This window comes from Oncorhynchus tshawytscha, unplaced genomic scaffold (genome assembly GCF_018296145.1).
Source record: "Oncorhynchus tshawytscha isolate Ot180627B unplaced genomic scaffold, Otsh_v2.0 Un_contig_7070_pilon_pilon, whole genome shotgun sequence".
Lineage (NCBI taxonomy): Eukaryota > Metazoa > Chordata > Actinopteri > Salmoniformes > Salmonidae > Oncorhynchus > Oncorhynchus tshawytscha.
In genome coordinates this window covers 116,612-129,562 of record NW_024609280.1, presented here as the reverse complement: position 1 = coordinate 129,562, position 12,951 = coordinate 116,612, and the positions used below count along the sequence as shown (strand labels likewise).

General features: G+C 49.7%; 1 protein-coding gene across 1 annotated transcript in view; it reads right to left on the bottom strand.

Annotated features, from left to right (window-relative positions):
- Positions 1–5,103: 5,103 nt before the first annotated feature.
- Positions 5,104–12,951, bottom strand: part of LOC112242112 (ryanodine receptor 2) — a gene marked incomplete at both ends in the record, with an annotated part of 113,571 nt that continues 105,723 nt past the window's right edge. The window contains 2 exon segments of the mRNA XM_042314754.1: positions 5,104–5,231; positions 9,123–9,253. Of these exon segments, the coding sequence (XP_042170688.1) occupies positions 5,104–5,231; positions 9,123–9,253 (259 nt within the window).

Here is a 12,951-nt window from a genome sequence, read left to right as displayed (position 1 = left end):
AGACATCACTGAATGCTCAGCTTCTACAAGGCCCATACTACAGGACCACCTATCAAGAGACATCACTGAATGCTCAGCTTCTACAAGGCCCATACTCAGGACCACCTATCAAGAGACATCACTGAATACTCAGGGGCCCAGACTACAGGGCCACCTATCAAGAGACATCACTGAATACTCAGCTTCTACAGGGCCCAGACTACAGGGCCACCTATCAAGAGACATCACTGAATAGTCAGCTTCTACAGGGCCCAGACTACAGGACCACCTATCAAGAGACATCACTGAATAGTCAGCTTCTACAGGGCCCAGACTACAGGACCACCTATCAAGAGACATCACAAAGAGACATCACTGAGCTCCTACAAGGCCCAGACTACAGGGCCACCTATCAAGAGACATCACAGCTCCTACAAGGCCCAGACTACAGGGCCACCTATCAAGAGACATCACTGAATACTCAGCTTCTACAGGGCCCAGACTACAGGGCCACCTATCAAGAGACATCACTGAATACTCAGCTTCTACAGGGTCCAGACTACAGGACCACCTATCAAGAGACATCACTGAACACTCAGCTTATACAGGGCCCAGACTACAGGACCACCTATCAAGAGACATCACTGAACACTCAGCTTATACAGGGCCCAGACTTGACAAACAGTCTCATTGGTGTTTTATCCAGATTCCACCAAGAGCCCGTTGTCTTCATGGCGGATACTGAAGCCGATGTTTCCACCAGGTCAGCGTTCCAGAGCTGGATACAGAAGGTTGTGATATTTCTCTGGACGTTAAATGGCCATCTGGGAAAGACCTTCAGGACAACCAGATGGTGATGCATATCTTCAGGGACACTTCATCACCAAGCTGTGCATATCTTCAGGACACTTCATCACCAAGCTGTGCATATCTTCAGGGACACTTCATCACCAAGCTGTGCATATCTTCAGGGACACTTCATCACCAAGCTGTGCATATCTTCAGGGACACTTCATCACCAAGCTGTGCATATCTTCAGGGACACTTCATCACCAAGCTGTGCATATCTTCAGGGACACTTCATCACCAAGCTGTCAACCTGCTCCACTACAGCCCCGCCGATGAGAATGGGGGCGTGCTCGGTCCTCCTTTTCCTGTAGTCCACAATCATAACCTTAGTCTTGGTTACGTTGAGGGATTGGTTGTTATTCTGGCACCACCCGGCCAGGTCTCTGACCTCCTCCCTATAGGCTGTCTCGTCGTTGTCGGTGATCAGGCCTACCACTGTTGTGTTGTCAGCAAACTTAATGATGGTGTTGGACTTGTGCCTGGCCTTGCAGTCGTGGGTGAACAGGGAGTACAGGAGGGGACTGAGCTCGCACCCATGGGAGCTCCAGTGTTGATGATCAGCGTGGCAGATGTGTTGCTACCTACCCTCACCACCTGGGGGCGGCCTGTCAGGAAGTCCAGGATCCAGTTGCAGAGGGAGGTGTTTAGTCCCAGGTTCCTTAGCTTGGTGATGAGCTTTGAGGGTACGATGGTGTTGAACGCTGAGCTGCTAGGGACGTGAGTGCTACGGATCTGTAGTCATTTAGGCAGGTTGCCTTTGTGTTCTTTGGCACAGGGACTACGGTGGTCTGCTTGAAACATGTTGGTATTAATGACTCAATCAGGGACATGTTGAAAATGTCAGTGAAGACACCTACCAGTTGGTCAATGCATGCGCGGAGCACACGTCCTGGTAATCCATCTGGCCCTGCAGCCTTGTGACTGTTGTCCTGTTTAAAAAGGTCTTTACTCACATCGGCTGTGGAGAGCGTGATTATACAGTCATCCAGAACAGCTGGTGCTCTCATGCAAGGTCTGCCGCTGGAGGCCCCAGAATAATACAGCCCCCCCCCCTTGACCTTTGGCTCCATCTAGTGGTTAGTGGTAATGGTTTCGTGTCCCCAACAGAACACAGTGGTACGTCGTTGCCAAATAACCATTTTCTTTATGTGTGCTATATTTATTGTTTTGCTCCATTTAGAACCTGACATTAGGAAATATTACGTCTGATAAGGTGATTATGAATTCACTATCAAAATAAGGGATTAAGAACCTGTGAATCGATGTATTATGCTTGTGTGTGGAACTGGCAGAATGGTGGCTCACCTAGGACCACACTCCTATTTCCCAGGTATCCCTGTACCATATCGAGGGTCGGCAGTATGGGTATGGTAAGCGCTGGGGGTTGGCAGTATGGGTATGGTAAACCCTGGGATTGGCAGTATGGGTATGGTAAGCCCTGGGAGTTGGCAGTATGGGTATGGTAAGCCCTGGGAGTTGGCAGTATGGGTATGGTAAGCATTGGGAGTTGGCAGTATGGGCATATGGTAAACCCTGGGAGTTGGCAGTATGGGTATGGTAAGCCCTGGGAGTTGGCAGTATGGGTATGGTAAACCCTGGGAGTTGGCAGTATGGGTATGGTAAGCACTGGGAGTTGGCAGTATGGGTATGGTAAACCTGGGGTTGGCAGTATGGGCATGGTAAGCCCTGGGGGTTGGCTGGGAGTTTTTGGCAGTATGGGCATGGTAAGCCCTGGGAGTTGGCAGTTGGGCAGTAAGCCCTGGGCATGGTAAGCCCTGGGTGTTGGCAGTATGGGCATTTGGCAGTATGGGCATGGTAAGCCCTGGGAGTTGGCAGTATGGGCATGGTAAGCCCTGGGTGTTGGCATATGGGCAAAGCCCCACCAGTCTCCTGGGAGTTAATGGACAAACCACCAGTCTCCTGGTAATAAACCACTAGTCTCCTGGTAATAAACCACCAGTCTCCTGGTAATAAACCACCAGTCTCCTGGTAATAAACCACCAGTCTCCTGGTAATAAACCACCAGTCTCCTGGTAGTCTCCTGGTAATAAACCACCAGTCTCCTGGTAATAAACCACCAGTCTCCTGGTAATAAACCACCAGTCTCCTGTTAATTAACCACCAGTCTCCTGTTAATTAACCACCAGTCTCCTGGTAATAAACCACCAGTCTCCTGTTAATAAACCACCAGTCTCCTGTTAATAAACCACCAGTCTCCTGTTAATAAACCACCAGTCTCCTGTTAATTAACCACCAGTCTCCTGTTAATAAACCACCAGTCTCCTGTTAATAAACCACCAGTCTCCTGGTAATAAACCACCAGTCTCCTGGTAATAAACCACCAGTCTCCTGGTAATAAACCACCAGTCTCCTGTTAATAAACCACCAGTCTCCTGTTAATAAACCAAGTCTCCTGTAACCACCAGTCTCCTGTTAATAAACCAAGTCTCACCCAGTCTCCTGGTAATAAACCACCAGTCTCCTGTTAATAAACCACCAGTCTCCTGTTAATAAACCACCAGTCTCCTGTTAATTAACCACCAGTCTCCTGTTAATTAACCACCACCAGTCTCCTGTTAATAAACCACCAGTCTCCTGTTAATAAACCACCAGTCTCCTGTTAATAAACCACCAGTCTCCTGTTAATAAACCACCAGTCTCCTGTTAATAAACCACCAGTCTCCTGTTAATAAACCACCACAGTCTCCTGTTAAACCACCAGTAAAACCACCAGTCTCCTGTCTAATAAACCACCAGTCTCCTGTTAATAAACCACCAGTCTCCTGTTAATAAACCACCAGTCTCCTGTTAATAAACCACCAGTCTCCTGTTAATAAACCAGTCTCCTGGTAATAAAACCAGTCTCCTGTTAATAAACCACCAGTCTCCTGTTAATAAACCACCAGTCTCCTGTTAATAAACCACCAGTCTCCTGGTAATAAACCACCAGTCTCCTGGTAATAAACCACCAGTCTCCTGTTAATAAACCACCAGTCTCCTGGTAATAAACCACCAGTCTCCTGTTAATAAACCACCAGTCTCCTGTCTCCACCAGTCTCCTGTTAATTAACCACCAGTCTCCTGTTAATTAACCACCAGTCTCCTGTTAATAAACCACCAGTCTCCTGGTAATAAACCACCAGTCTCCTGTTAATAAACCACCAGTCTCCTGTTAATAAACCACCAGTCTCCTGTTAATTAACCACCAGTCTCCTGTTAATAAACCACCAGTCTCCTGGTAATAAACCACCAGTCTCCTGTTAATAAACCACCAGTCTCCTGTTAATTAACCACCAGTCTCCTGTTAATAAACCACCAGTCTCCTGGTAATAAACCACCAGTCTCCTGGTAATAAACCACCAGTCTCCTGTTAATAAACCACCAGTCTCCTGTTAATAAACCACCAGTCTCCTGGTAATAAACCACCAGTCTCCTGGTAATAAACCACCAGTCTCCTGTTAATAAACCACCAGTCTCCTGTTAATTAAACCAACCAGTCTCCTGTTAATAAACCACCAGTCTCCTGGTAATAAACCACCAGTCTCCTGGTAATAAACCACCAGTCTCCTGTTAATTAACCACCAGTCTCCTGTTAATTAACCACCAGTCTCCTGTTAATAAACCACCAGTCAGTCTCCTGTTAATAAACCACCAGTCTCCTGTTAATAAACCACCAGTCTCCTGTTAATTAACCACCAGTCTCCTGTTAATAAACCACCAGTCTCCTGTTAATAAACCACCAGTCTCCTGGTAATAAACCACCAGTCTCCTGGTAATAAACCACCAGTCTCCTGGTAATAAACCACCAGTCTCCTGTTAATAAACCACCAGTCTCCTGTTAATTAACCACCAGTCTCCTGGTAATAAACCACCAGTCTCCTGGTAATAAACCACCAGTCTCCTGTTAATAAACCACCAGTCTCCTGTTAATAAACCACCAGTCTCCTGTTAATTAACCACCAGTCTCCTGTTAATTAACCACCAGTCTCCTGTTAATTAACCACCAGTCTCCTGGTAATTAACCACCAGTCTCCTGGTAATTAACCACCAGTCTCCTGGTAATAAACCACCAGTCTCCTGTTAATAAACCACCAGTCTCCTGTTAATAAACCACCAGTCTCCTGTTAATAAACCACCAGTCTCCTGTTAATTAACCACCAGTCTCCTGGTAATAAACCACCAGTCTCCTGGTAATAAACCACCAGTCTCCTGTTAATAAACCACCAGTCTCCTGTTAATTAACCACCAGTCTCCTGGTAATAAACCAGTCTCTACCTCCATAACGTGAGGCATCTGCGTGTAGTGCAGGCCGGACTCAGCCAGATCCATGATCTCCTCCAGAGACTTCTCCAGGGACGGGATGACTGGACACATCTCTCCTACCTGGAAGGGCAGATCTAGAGCTGGGGAAGCAGTGGGGAAGAGAGGAGAGAGAGAGGGAAATGGAGAGAGGGAGGAGGGAGAGAGAGGGTGGAGGGAGAGAGAGAGAGTGTGGAGGGAGAGAGAGAGAGGGAAATGGAGAGAGAGAGGAGGGAGAGAGAGGGTGGAGGGAGAGAGAGAGAGGGAAATGGAGAGAGGGAGGAGGGAGAGGGAAATGGAGAGAGGGAGGAGAGAGAGGGAAATGGAGAGAGGGGAGGAGGGAGAGTGGGAAATGGAGAGAGGGAGGAGGGAGAGAGGGTGGAGGGAGAGAGAGAGAGGGAAATGGAGAGAGGGAGGAGGGAGAGAGAGAGGGTGGAGGGAGAGAGAGAGTGGGAGGGAGAGAGAGAGAGAGGGAGAGAGAGGAGAGAGAGGGAGGGAGAGAGAGGGTGGAGGGGAGGAGAGAGAGGAGAATGAGAGAGGAGGGAGAGAGAGAGAGAGGAAATGGAGAGAGGAGAGAGGAGGGAGATGGAGAGAGAGGTGGAGGGAGAGAGAGGAGAGAGAGAGAGTGGAGGAGGGAGAGAGAGAGGGGGAAATGGAGAGAGGGAGGAGGGAGAGAGGGAGTGGAGGGAGAGAGAGGAAATGGAGGGAGGAGAGAGAGAGGGGTGGAGAGAGGAGGAGGAGAGAGAGTGTGGAGGGAGAGAGAGAGAGGGAAATGGAGAGAGGGTGGAGGGAGAGAGAGAGAGTGGAGGGAGAGAGAGAGAGAGGGAAATGGAGAGAGGGAGGAGGGAGAGAGAGGGTGGAGGGAGAGAGAGAGAGGGAAATGGAGAGAGGGGAGGGAGGGAGAGAGGGAGGGTGGAGGGAGAGAGAGAGAGTGTGGAGGGAGAGAGAGAGAGAGAAATGGAGAGAGAGGAGAGAGGGTGGAGGGAGAGAGAGAGAGTGTGGAGGGAGAGAGAGAGAGGGAATGGAGAGAGGAGGAGGGAGAGAGAGGGTGGAGGGAGAGAGGGAGGAGAGAGAGAGGGTGGAGAGAAGGGAGGGAGGAGGGAGAGAGAGGGTGGAGGGAGAGAGAGAGAGTGGGAGGGAGAGAGAGAGAGGGAAAGGAGAGAGAGGGAGGGAGAGAGAGAGGGTGGAGGGAGAGAGAGAGGGAAATGGAGAGAGGGAGGAGGGAGAGAGAGAGGGTGGAGGGAGAGAGGAGAAGGGAAATGGAGAGAGAGAGGGAGGGAGAGAGAGGGGGAAATGGAGAGGGAGAGAGAGAGTGGGAGGGAGAGAGAGAGAGTGTGGAGGGAGAGGAGAGAGAGAGAGAAGGAGGGAGAGAGAGAGGGAGGGAGGAGGAGGGAGGAGAGAGAGGGAAACGGAGAGAGAGAGGAGGAGAGAGAGAGGTGGAGGAGAGAGTGTGGAGGGAGAGAGAGAGAGGGAAATGGAGGGAGAGAGAGAGTGGAGGAGGGAGAGAGAGAGAGGGGAAATGGAGAGAGGGAGGAGGAGAGAGAGAGAGGGTGGAGGGAGAGAGAGAGTGTGGAGGCAGAGAGAGCGAGAAGGGAAATGGAGAGAGAGAGGAGGGAGAGAGAGGGTGGAGGAGGGAGAGAGAGAGGTGGAGAGAGAGAGAGGGAGGAAGAGTGTGGAGAGAGGGGAGAGAGAGTGGGAGAGAGGAGGGAGAGAGAAGAAATGGAGAGAGGAGGAGGGAGAGAGAGGGTGGAGGGAGGGAGAGAGAGAGAGGGAAATGGAGAGGGAAGGAGGGAGAGAGAGGGGGTGGAGGGAGAGAGAGAGAGTGGAGAGGAGAGAGAGAGAGGAAATGGAGAGAGGAGGGGGAGAGAGGGTGGAGAGAGAGAGAGTGTGGAGGGAGAGAGAGAGAGGGAAATGGAGAGGAGGAGGGAGAGAGAGGGTGGAGGGAGAGAGAGAGTGTGGAGGGAGAGAGAGAGAGGGAAATGGAGAGAGAGGGAGAGGAGAGAGTGTGGAGGGAGAGAGAGAGAGGGAAATGGAGAGAGGGAGAGAGAGAGAGGGTGGAGGGAGAGAGAGAGGGAGGGAGAGAGAGAGAGGGAGGAGAGGAGAGGGAGGAGGGAGAGAGAGAGAGTGTGGAGAGGAGAGAGAGGAGAGAGGAGAAATGGAGAGAGAGAGGAGGGAGAGAGAGGGTGGAGGGAGAGAGAGAGAGTGTGGAGGGAGAGAGAGAGAGGGAAATGGAGAGAGAGAGGAGGGAGAGAGGGGAGGAGAGAGAGAGAGAGTGGAGGGGAGGGAGAGAGAGAGGGGAAATGGAGAGAGAGAGGAGGAGAGAGAGAGGGTGGAGGGAGAGAGAGAGAGTGTGGGGAGAGAAGGAAGGAGGAGAGGAGGAGGAGAGAGAGGAAATGGAGAGAGGAGAGGGTGGAGGGAGAGAGAGAGAGAGAAAGGAGAGAGAGAGGGGAGGGAGAGAGAGAGAGAAGGAAAGGAGAGAGAGGAGAGGGAGAGAGAGAGGAGAGAAAGGAGAGAGAGAGAGAGAAAGAGAGGGTGGAGGGAGAGAGAGAGAGAGGGGGAAGGAAGGGAGAGAGAGAGAGAGGGAGGGAGGAGGAAAAGAGAGGTAGAGAGAGATAAAGAAAGAGAGGTGGAGGGAGAGAGACAGAGAGAGAGGGTAAAGGGAGAGAGGGAGAGAGACAGGGTGGAGGGAGAGAGAGAGAGAGAGAAATAGAGAGAGGAGGAAAAGAGAGGTAGAGGTAGAGAGATAAAGAAAGAGGGTGGAGGGAGAGAGAGAGAGAGAGTGGAGGAGAGACAGAGAGAGGGAAAGGAGAGAGGGTGGAGGGAGAGAGAGAGAGAGAGGAAATAGAGAGAGGGAGGAAAAGAGTGGAGGGAGAGAGAGGGTGGAGGGAGAGAGACAGAGAAAGAAAGAAAGGGAGAGAGAGAGAGTGGGAGGGAGAGAGACAGGGTGGAGGAGAGAGAGAGAGAGAGAGAAAGAAAGAGAGGGTGGAGGGAGAGAGAGAGATAGAGAGAGAGAGGGAGAGAGAGGGTGGAGGGAGAGAGGGTGGAGTAGAGAGAGGGTGGAGGGAGAGAAGAGAGGGTGGAGGGAGAGAGAGAGGCAGAGAGAGAGAGAGAGAGGGTGGAGGAGAGAGAGGCAGAGAGAGACAGAGAGATAGAGAGAGAGGTGGAGGGAGAGAGAGGCAGAGAGAGAGGAGAGAGAGGGAGGTAAAGAGAGAGGGTGGAGGGAGAGAGAGGCAGAGAGAGAGAGAGAGAGGGGAGGAGAGAGAGGGTGGAGGGAGAGAGAGGCAGAGAGGGAGAGAGAGGGTGGAGGGAGAGAGAGAGAGAGAGGCAGAGAGAGGGAGGAGGGAGAGAGGGAGGAGGGAGACAGAGAGATAAAGAGAGAGGTGGAGGGAGGAGAGAGAGAGAGAGAGAGAGGAGGGAGAGAGAGGGCAGGAGAGGCAGAGAGAGGGGTGGAGGAGAGAGGCAGAGAGAGGCAGAAGGAGGGGAGGGAGAGGGAGAAGAGAGGGAGAGAGATAAAGAGAGAGGGAGGAGGGAGAGAGAGGCAGGAGAGGAGAGAGAGGGTGGAGGGAGAGAGGGAGTAAGAGACAGAGAGATAAAGAGAGAGGGTGGAGGGAGAGAGAGGAGAGAGAGGCAGAGAGAGGGTGGAGGGAGAGAGAGGGTGGAGGGAGAGAGAGGAGAGAGGGTGGAGAGAGAGGCAGAGAGAGGCAGAGAGAGGGTGGAGGGAGAGAGAGGGTGGAGGGCAGAGAGAGGCAGAGAGAGGGTGGAGGGAGAGAGAGGGTGGAGGGAGAGAGAGGCAGAGAGAGGCAGAGAGAGGGTGGAGGGAGAGAGGGAGTAAGAGACAGAGAGATAAAAGGTGATAGTGAGAGAGACATAAAGACTGTATGCAGTCATTCCTCAATTCAGTTTGCAACATTTATGCCAAGCTTCTCTCCATCTCTCCATCCAAACCGATCCTGTCTTTGATTCTAAAACACCTGAAGGACAGTTTGCAACAGTACCTGTTCTGTCCCGGGAGCCCTTGGTGATGTAGATGGAGTAGTTGTTGAACTGGTTGAGCTCTGGTTCCAGGAAGGCCACAGGGAACGCCCCCGAGAACGCTGCAAGACATTCACCTAGGGCTGGACGCTGCCTGCAGGAGGAGGAGGAGGGAGGAAGAGGAGAAGGGAGGGGGAGGAAGAGGAGGAGGGGGAGGTAGGGGGAGGAAGGAGGAAGAGGAGGAAGGGACGGGAGGAGGAGGTAGGGGGAGGAAGGAGGAAGAGGAAGGAGGAAGAGGAAGGGTGGAGGGGGAGGAAGAAGGAAGAGGTGGAAGGGGAGGAGAAGGATGAGGTAGGGGGAGGAGGTAGGGGGAGGAAGCAGAGGAAGGGGCAGGAGGAGAAGGAGGAGGTAGCGGAGGAGGAGGAGGAGGAGTAAGGAGTAAGGGGAAGAGAAGGAGGAGGAGGAAGGAAAAGGAGGAAGGGGAGGAGAAGGAGGAGGAGGGGGAGGAGAAGGAGGAGGTAGGGGGAGGAGAAGGAGAAGGAGGGGGGAGGAGGAAGGAGGGAGGTAGGGGGAGGAGGAAGGGGAGGAGAAGGAGGAGGTAGGGGGAGGAGAAGGAGAAGGAAGGGGAGGAGAAGGAGAAGGAGGAGGTAGGGGAGGAGAAGGAAAAGGAGGAGGTAGGGGGGAGGAGAAGGAGGAGGTAGGAAGGAGGAGGAAGGGGAGGAGAAGGAGGAGGTAAGGGGAGGAGAAGGAGGAGGTAGGAAGAGGAGGAAGGGGAGGAGAAGGAGGGGTAGGGGGAGAAGGAGGAAGGAGGGAGGAAGGGGGGAGAAGAAGGAGGAGGTAGGGGGAGGAAGGAGGAGGTAGGGGGGGGAGGAGAAGGAGGAGGTAGGAAGAGGAGGAAGGGGAGGAGGAAAGGAGGAGGTAGGGGAGGAGAAGGAGGAGGTAGGGGGAGGAGAAGGAGGAGGTAGGAGGAAGCGCAGGAAGGGGCATGAGGGGGAGGAGGAGGTAGGGGGAGGAAGGAGGAAGAGGAGGAAGGGGCAGGAGGAGGAGGAGGAAAAGTGAGGGACAGCTCATGTTCAGGAAGACACTCCTTCTCCAGAATAACTGGTTTAACCCAGTCACATCCTTTTACTAGACTTAATGCAATATTAAAATGAGCCACAGAACAAATTATGGTTGTTGTAAATGTATGAAATGTGGTGTCAACATAGTCAGTACAAGGTTCTGGACAGGATACTTTTAGATTATCATTATCTATCATACTTCCAGTGTCAATCAAAGTAGGGACTTTGAGAAAACGTGAAAAAAACATTAAAAAATGACCTCAGCATATATCAAGTCGTGAATACTTGTCACGTAAATGTTTATTGGTCAGTAGCGACCATGTTGTTTGACATGCTAGCGTGGAAAAACATCATTTTATGAGATCTTGGTCCGTGGATACCGTATATCAAGTGTTGTACAGGTCATTCAGAGGAGTAAAGCATTTGGGGTGTTTTTCACTCAATTCTAAATGGAGGACCTTAAAGTAACACCCCAGAGGAAGTAGCCACCACTATTTGATGTCATTTCCTGTTCAAGACAGGAAATGCATATTTAGGTTCCACCTCAGAAGAATGATGAAGGCTACTTATCTACAGTACCAGTCAAAAGTTTGGATACACCTACTCATTCCAGGGTTTATCTTTATTTTTACCATTTTCTACATTGTAGAATAAGACAGAATAAGACATCGAACTATGAAATAACACATATGGAATCATGTAGTAAGCAAAAAAGTGTTAAAACTGCAGGATCAGTGTCCCGCCCACGGTGGAGCTAATGTAGGCTAATGTGATTAGCATGAGGTTGAACTAACATAGGCTAATGTGATTAGCATGAGGTTGAACTAACGTAGGCTAATGTGATTAGCATGAGGTTGAACTAACGTAGGCTAATGTGATTAGCATGAGGTTGAACTAACGTAGGCTAATGTGATTAGCATGAGGTTGAACTAACGTAGGCTAATGTGATTAGCATGAGGTTGAACTAACGTAGGCTAATGTGATTAGCATGAGGTTGAACTAACGTAGGCTAATGCGATTAGCATGAGGTTGAGCTAACGTAGGCTAATGTGATTAGCATGAGGTTGAACTAACGTAGGCTAATGTGATTAGCATGAGGTTGAACTAACGTAGGCTAATGTGATTAGCATGAGGTTGAACTAACGTAGGCTAATGTGATTAGCATGAGGTTGAACTAACGTAGGCTAATGTGATTAGCATGAGGTTGAACTAACGTAGGCTAATGTGATTAGCATGAGGTTGAACTAACGTAGGCTAATGTGATTAGCATGAGGTTGAACTAACGTAGGCTAATGTGATTAGCATGAATGATAGCATGAGGTTGAACTAAAGTAGGCTAATGTGATTAGCATGAGGTTGAACTAACGTAGGCTAATGTGATTAGCATGAGGTTGTAAGTAACAAGAACATTTCCCAGGACATAGACATATCTGATATGGGCAGAAAGATTCAATTATTGTTAATCTAACTGCACTGTCCAATTTACAGTAGCTATTAGTGAAGGTGCGGCGCACAGGAGAGAGTGTACAGTTATGAACTTGAAAATGTATTAGTAAAGCAATTAGGCACATTTGGGCAGTCTTGACACAAAATGTTGAACATAAATGCAATGGTTCATTGGATCAGTCTAAACCTTTGCACATACATTGCTGCCATCTAGTGGCCAAAATCAACATCTAAATTGCGCATGGGCTGGAAAAATACATTATGGCTCTTGCATTTCAAAGATGATGATGCAAAAAAAACAGTTGTTTTTACTCATTTGTATTATCTTTTACCAGATCTAATGTGTTATATTCTCCTACATTAATTTCACATTTCCACAAACTTCAAAGTGTTTCCTTTCAAATGGTACCAAGAATGTGCATTTCCTTGCTTCGGGGCCTGAACTACAGGCAGTTAGATTTGGGTATATCATTTTAGGTCCTGAGCTACAGGCAGTTAGATTTGGGTCATTTTAGGGCCTGAACTACAGGCAGTTAGATTTGGGTCATTTTAGGGCCTGAACTACAGGCAGTTAGATTTGGGTATGTCATTTTAGGTCCTGAGCTACAGGCAGTTAGATTTGGGTATGTCATTTTAGGTCCTGAGCTACAGGCAGTTAGATTTGGGTATGTCATTTTAGGTCCTGAGCTACAGGCAGTTAGATTTGGGTCATTTTAGGTCCTGAGCTACAGGCAGTTAGATTTGGGTATGTCATTTTAGGTCCTGAGCTACAGGCAGTTAGATTTGGGTATGTCATTTTAGGTCCTGAGCTACAGGCAGTTAGATTTGGGTCATTTTAGGTCCTGAGCTACAGGCGTTAGATTTGGGTATGTCATTTTAGGTCCTGAGCTACAGGCAGTTAGATTTGGGTCATTTTAGGTCCTGAGCTACAGGCAGTTAGATTTGGGTCATTTTAGGTCCTGAGCTACAGGCAGTTAGATTTGGGTATGTCATTTTAGGTCCTGAGCTACAGGCAGTTAGATTTGGGTATGTCATTTTAGGTCCTGAGCTACAGGCAGTTAGATTTGGGTCATTTTAGGTCCTGAGCTACAGGCAGTTAGATTTGGGTATGTCATTTTAGGTCCTGAGCTACAGGCAGTTAGATTTGGGTCATTTTAGGTCCTGAGCTACAGGCAGTTAGATTTGGGTATGTCATTTTAGGTCCTGAGCTACAGGCAGTTAGATTTGGGTATGCCATTTTAGGTCCTGAGCTACAGGCAGTTTGATTTGGGTCATTTTAGGTCCTGAGCTACAGGCAGTTAGATTTGGGTATGTCATTTTAGGTCCTGAGCTACAGGCAGTTAGA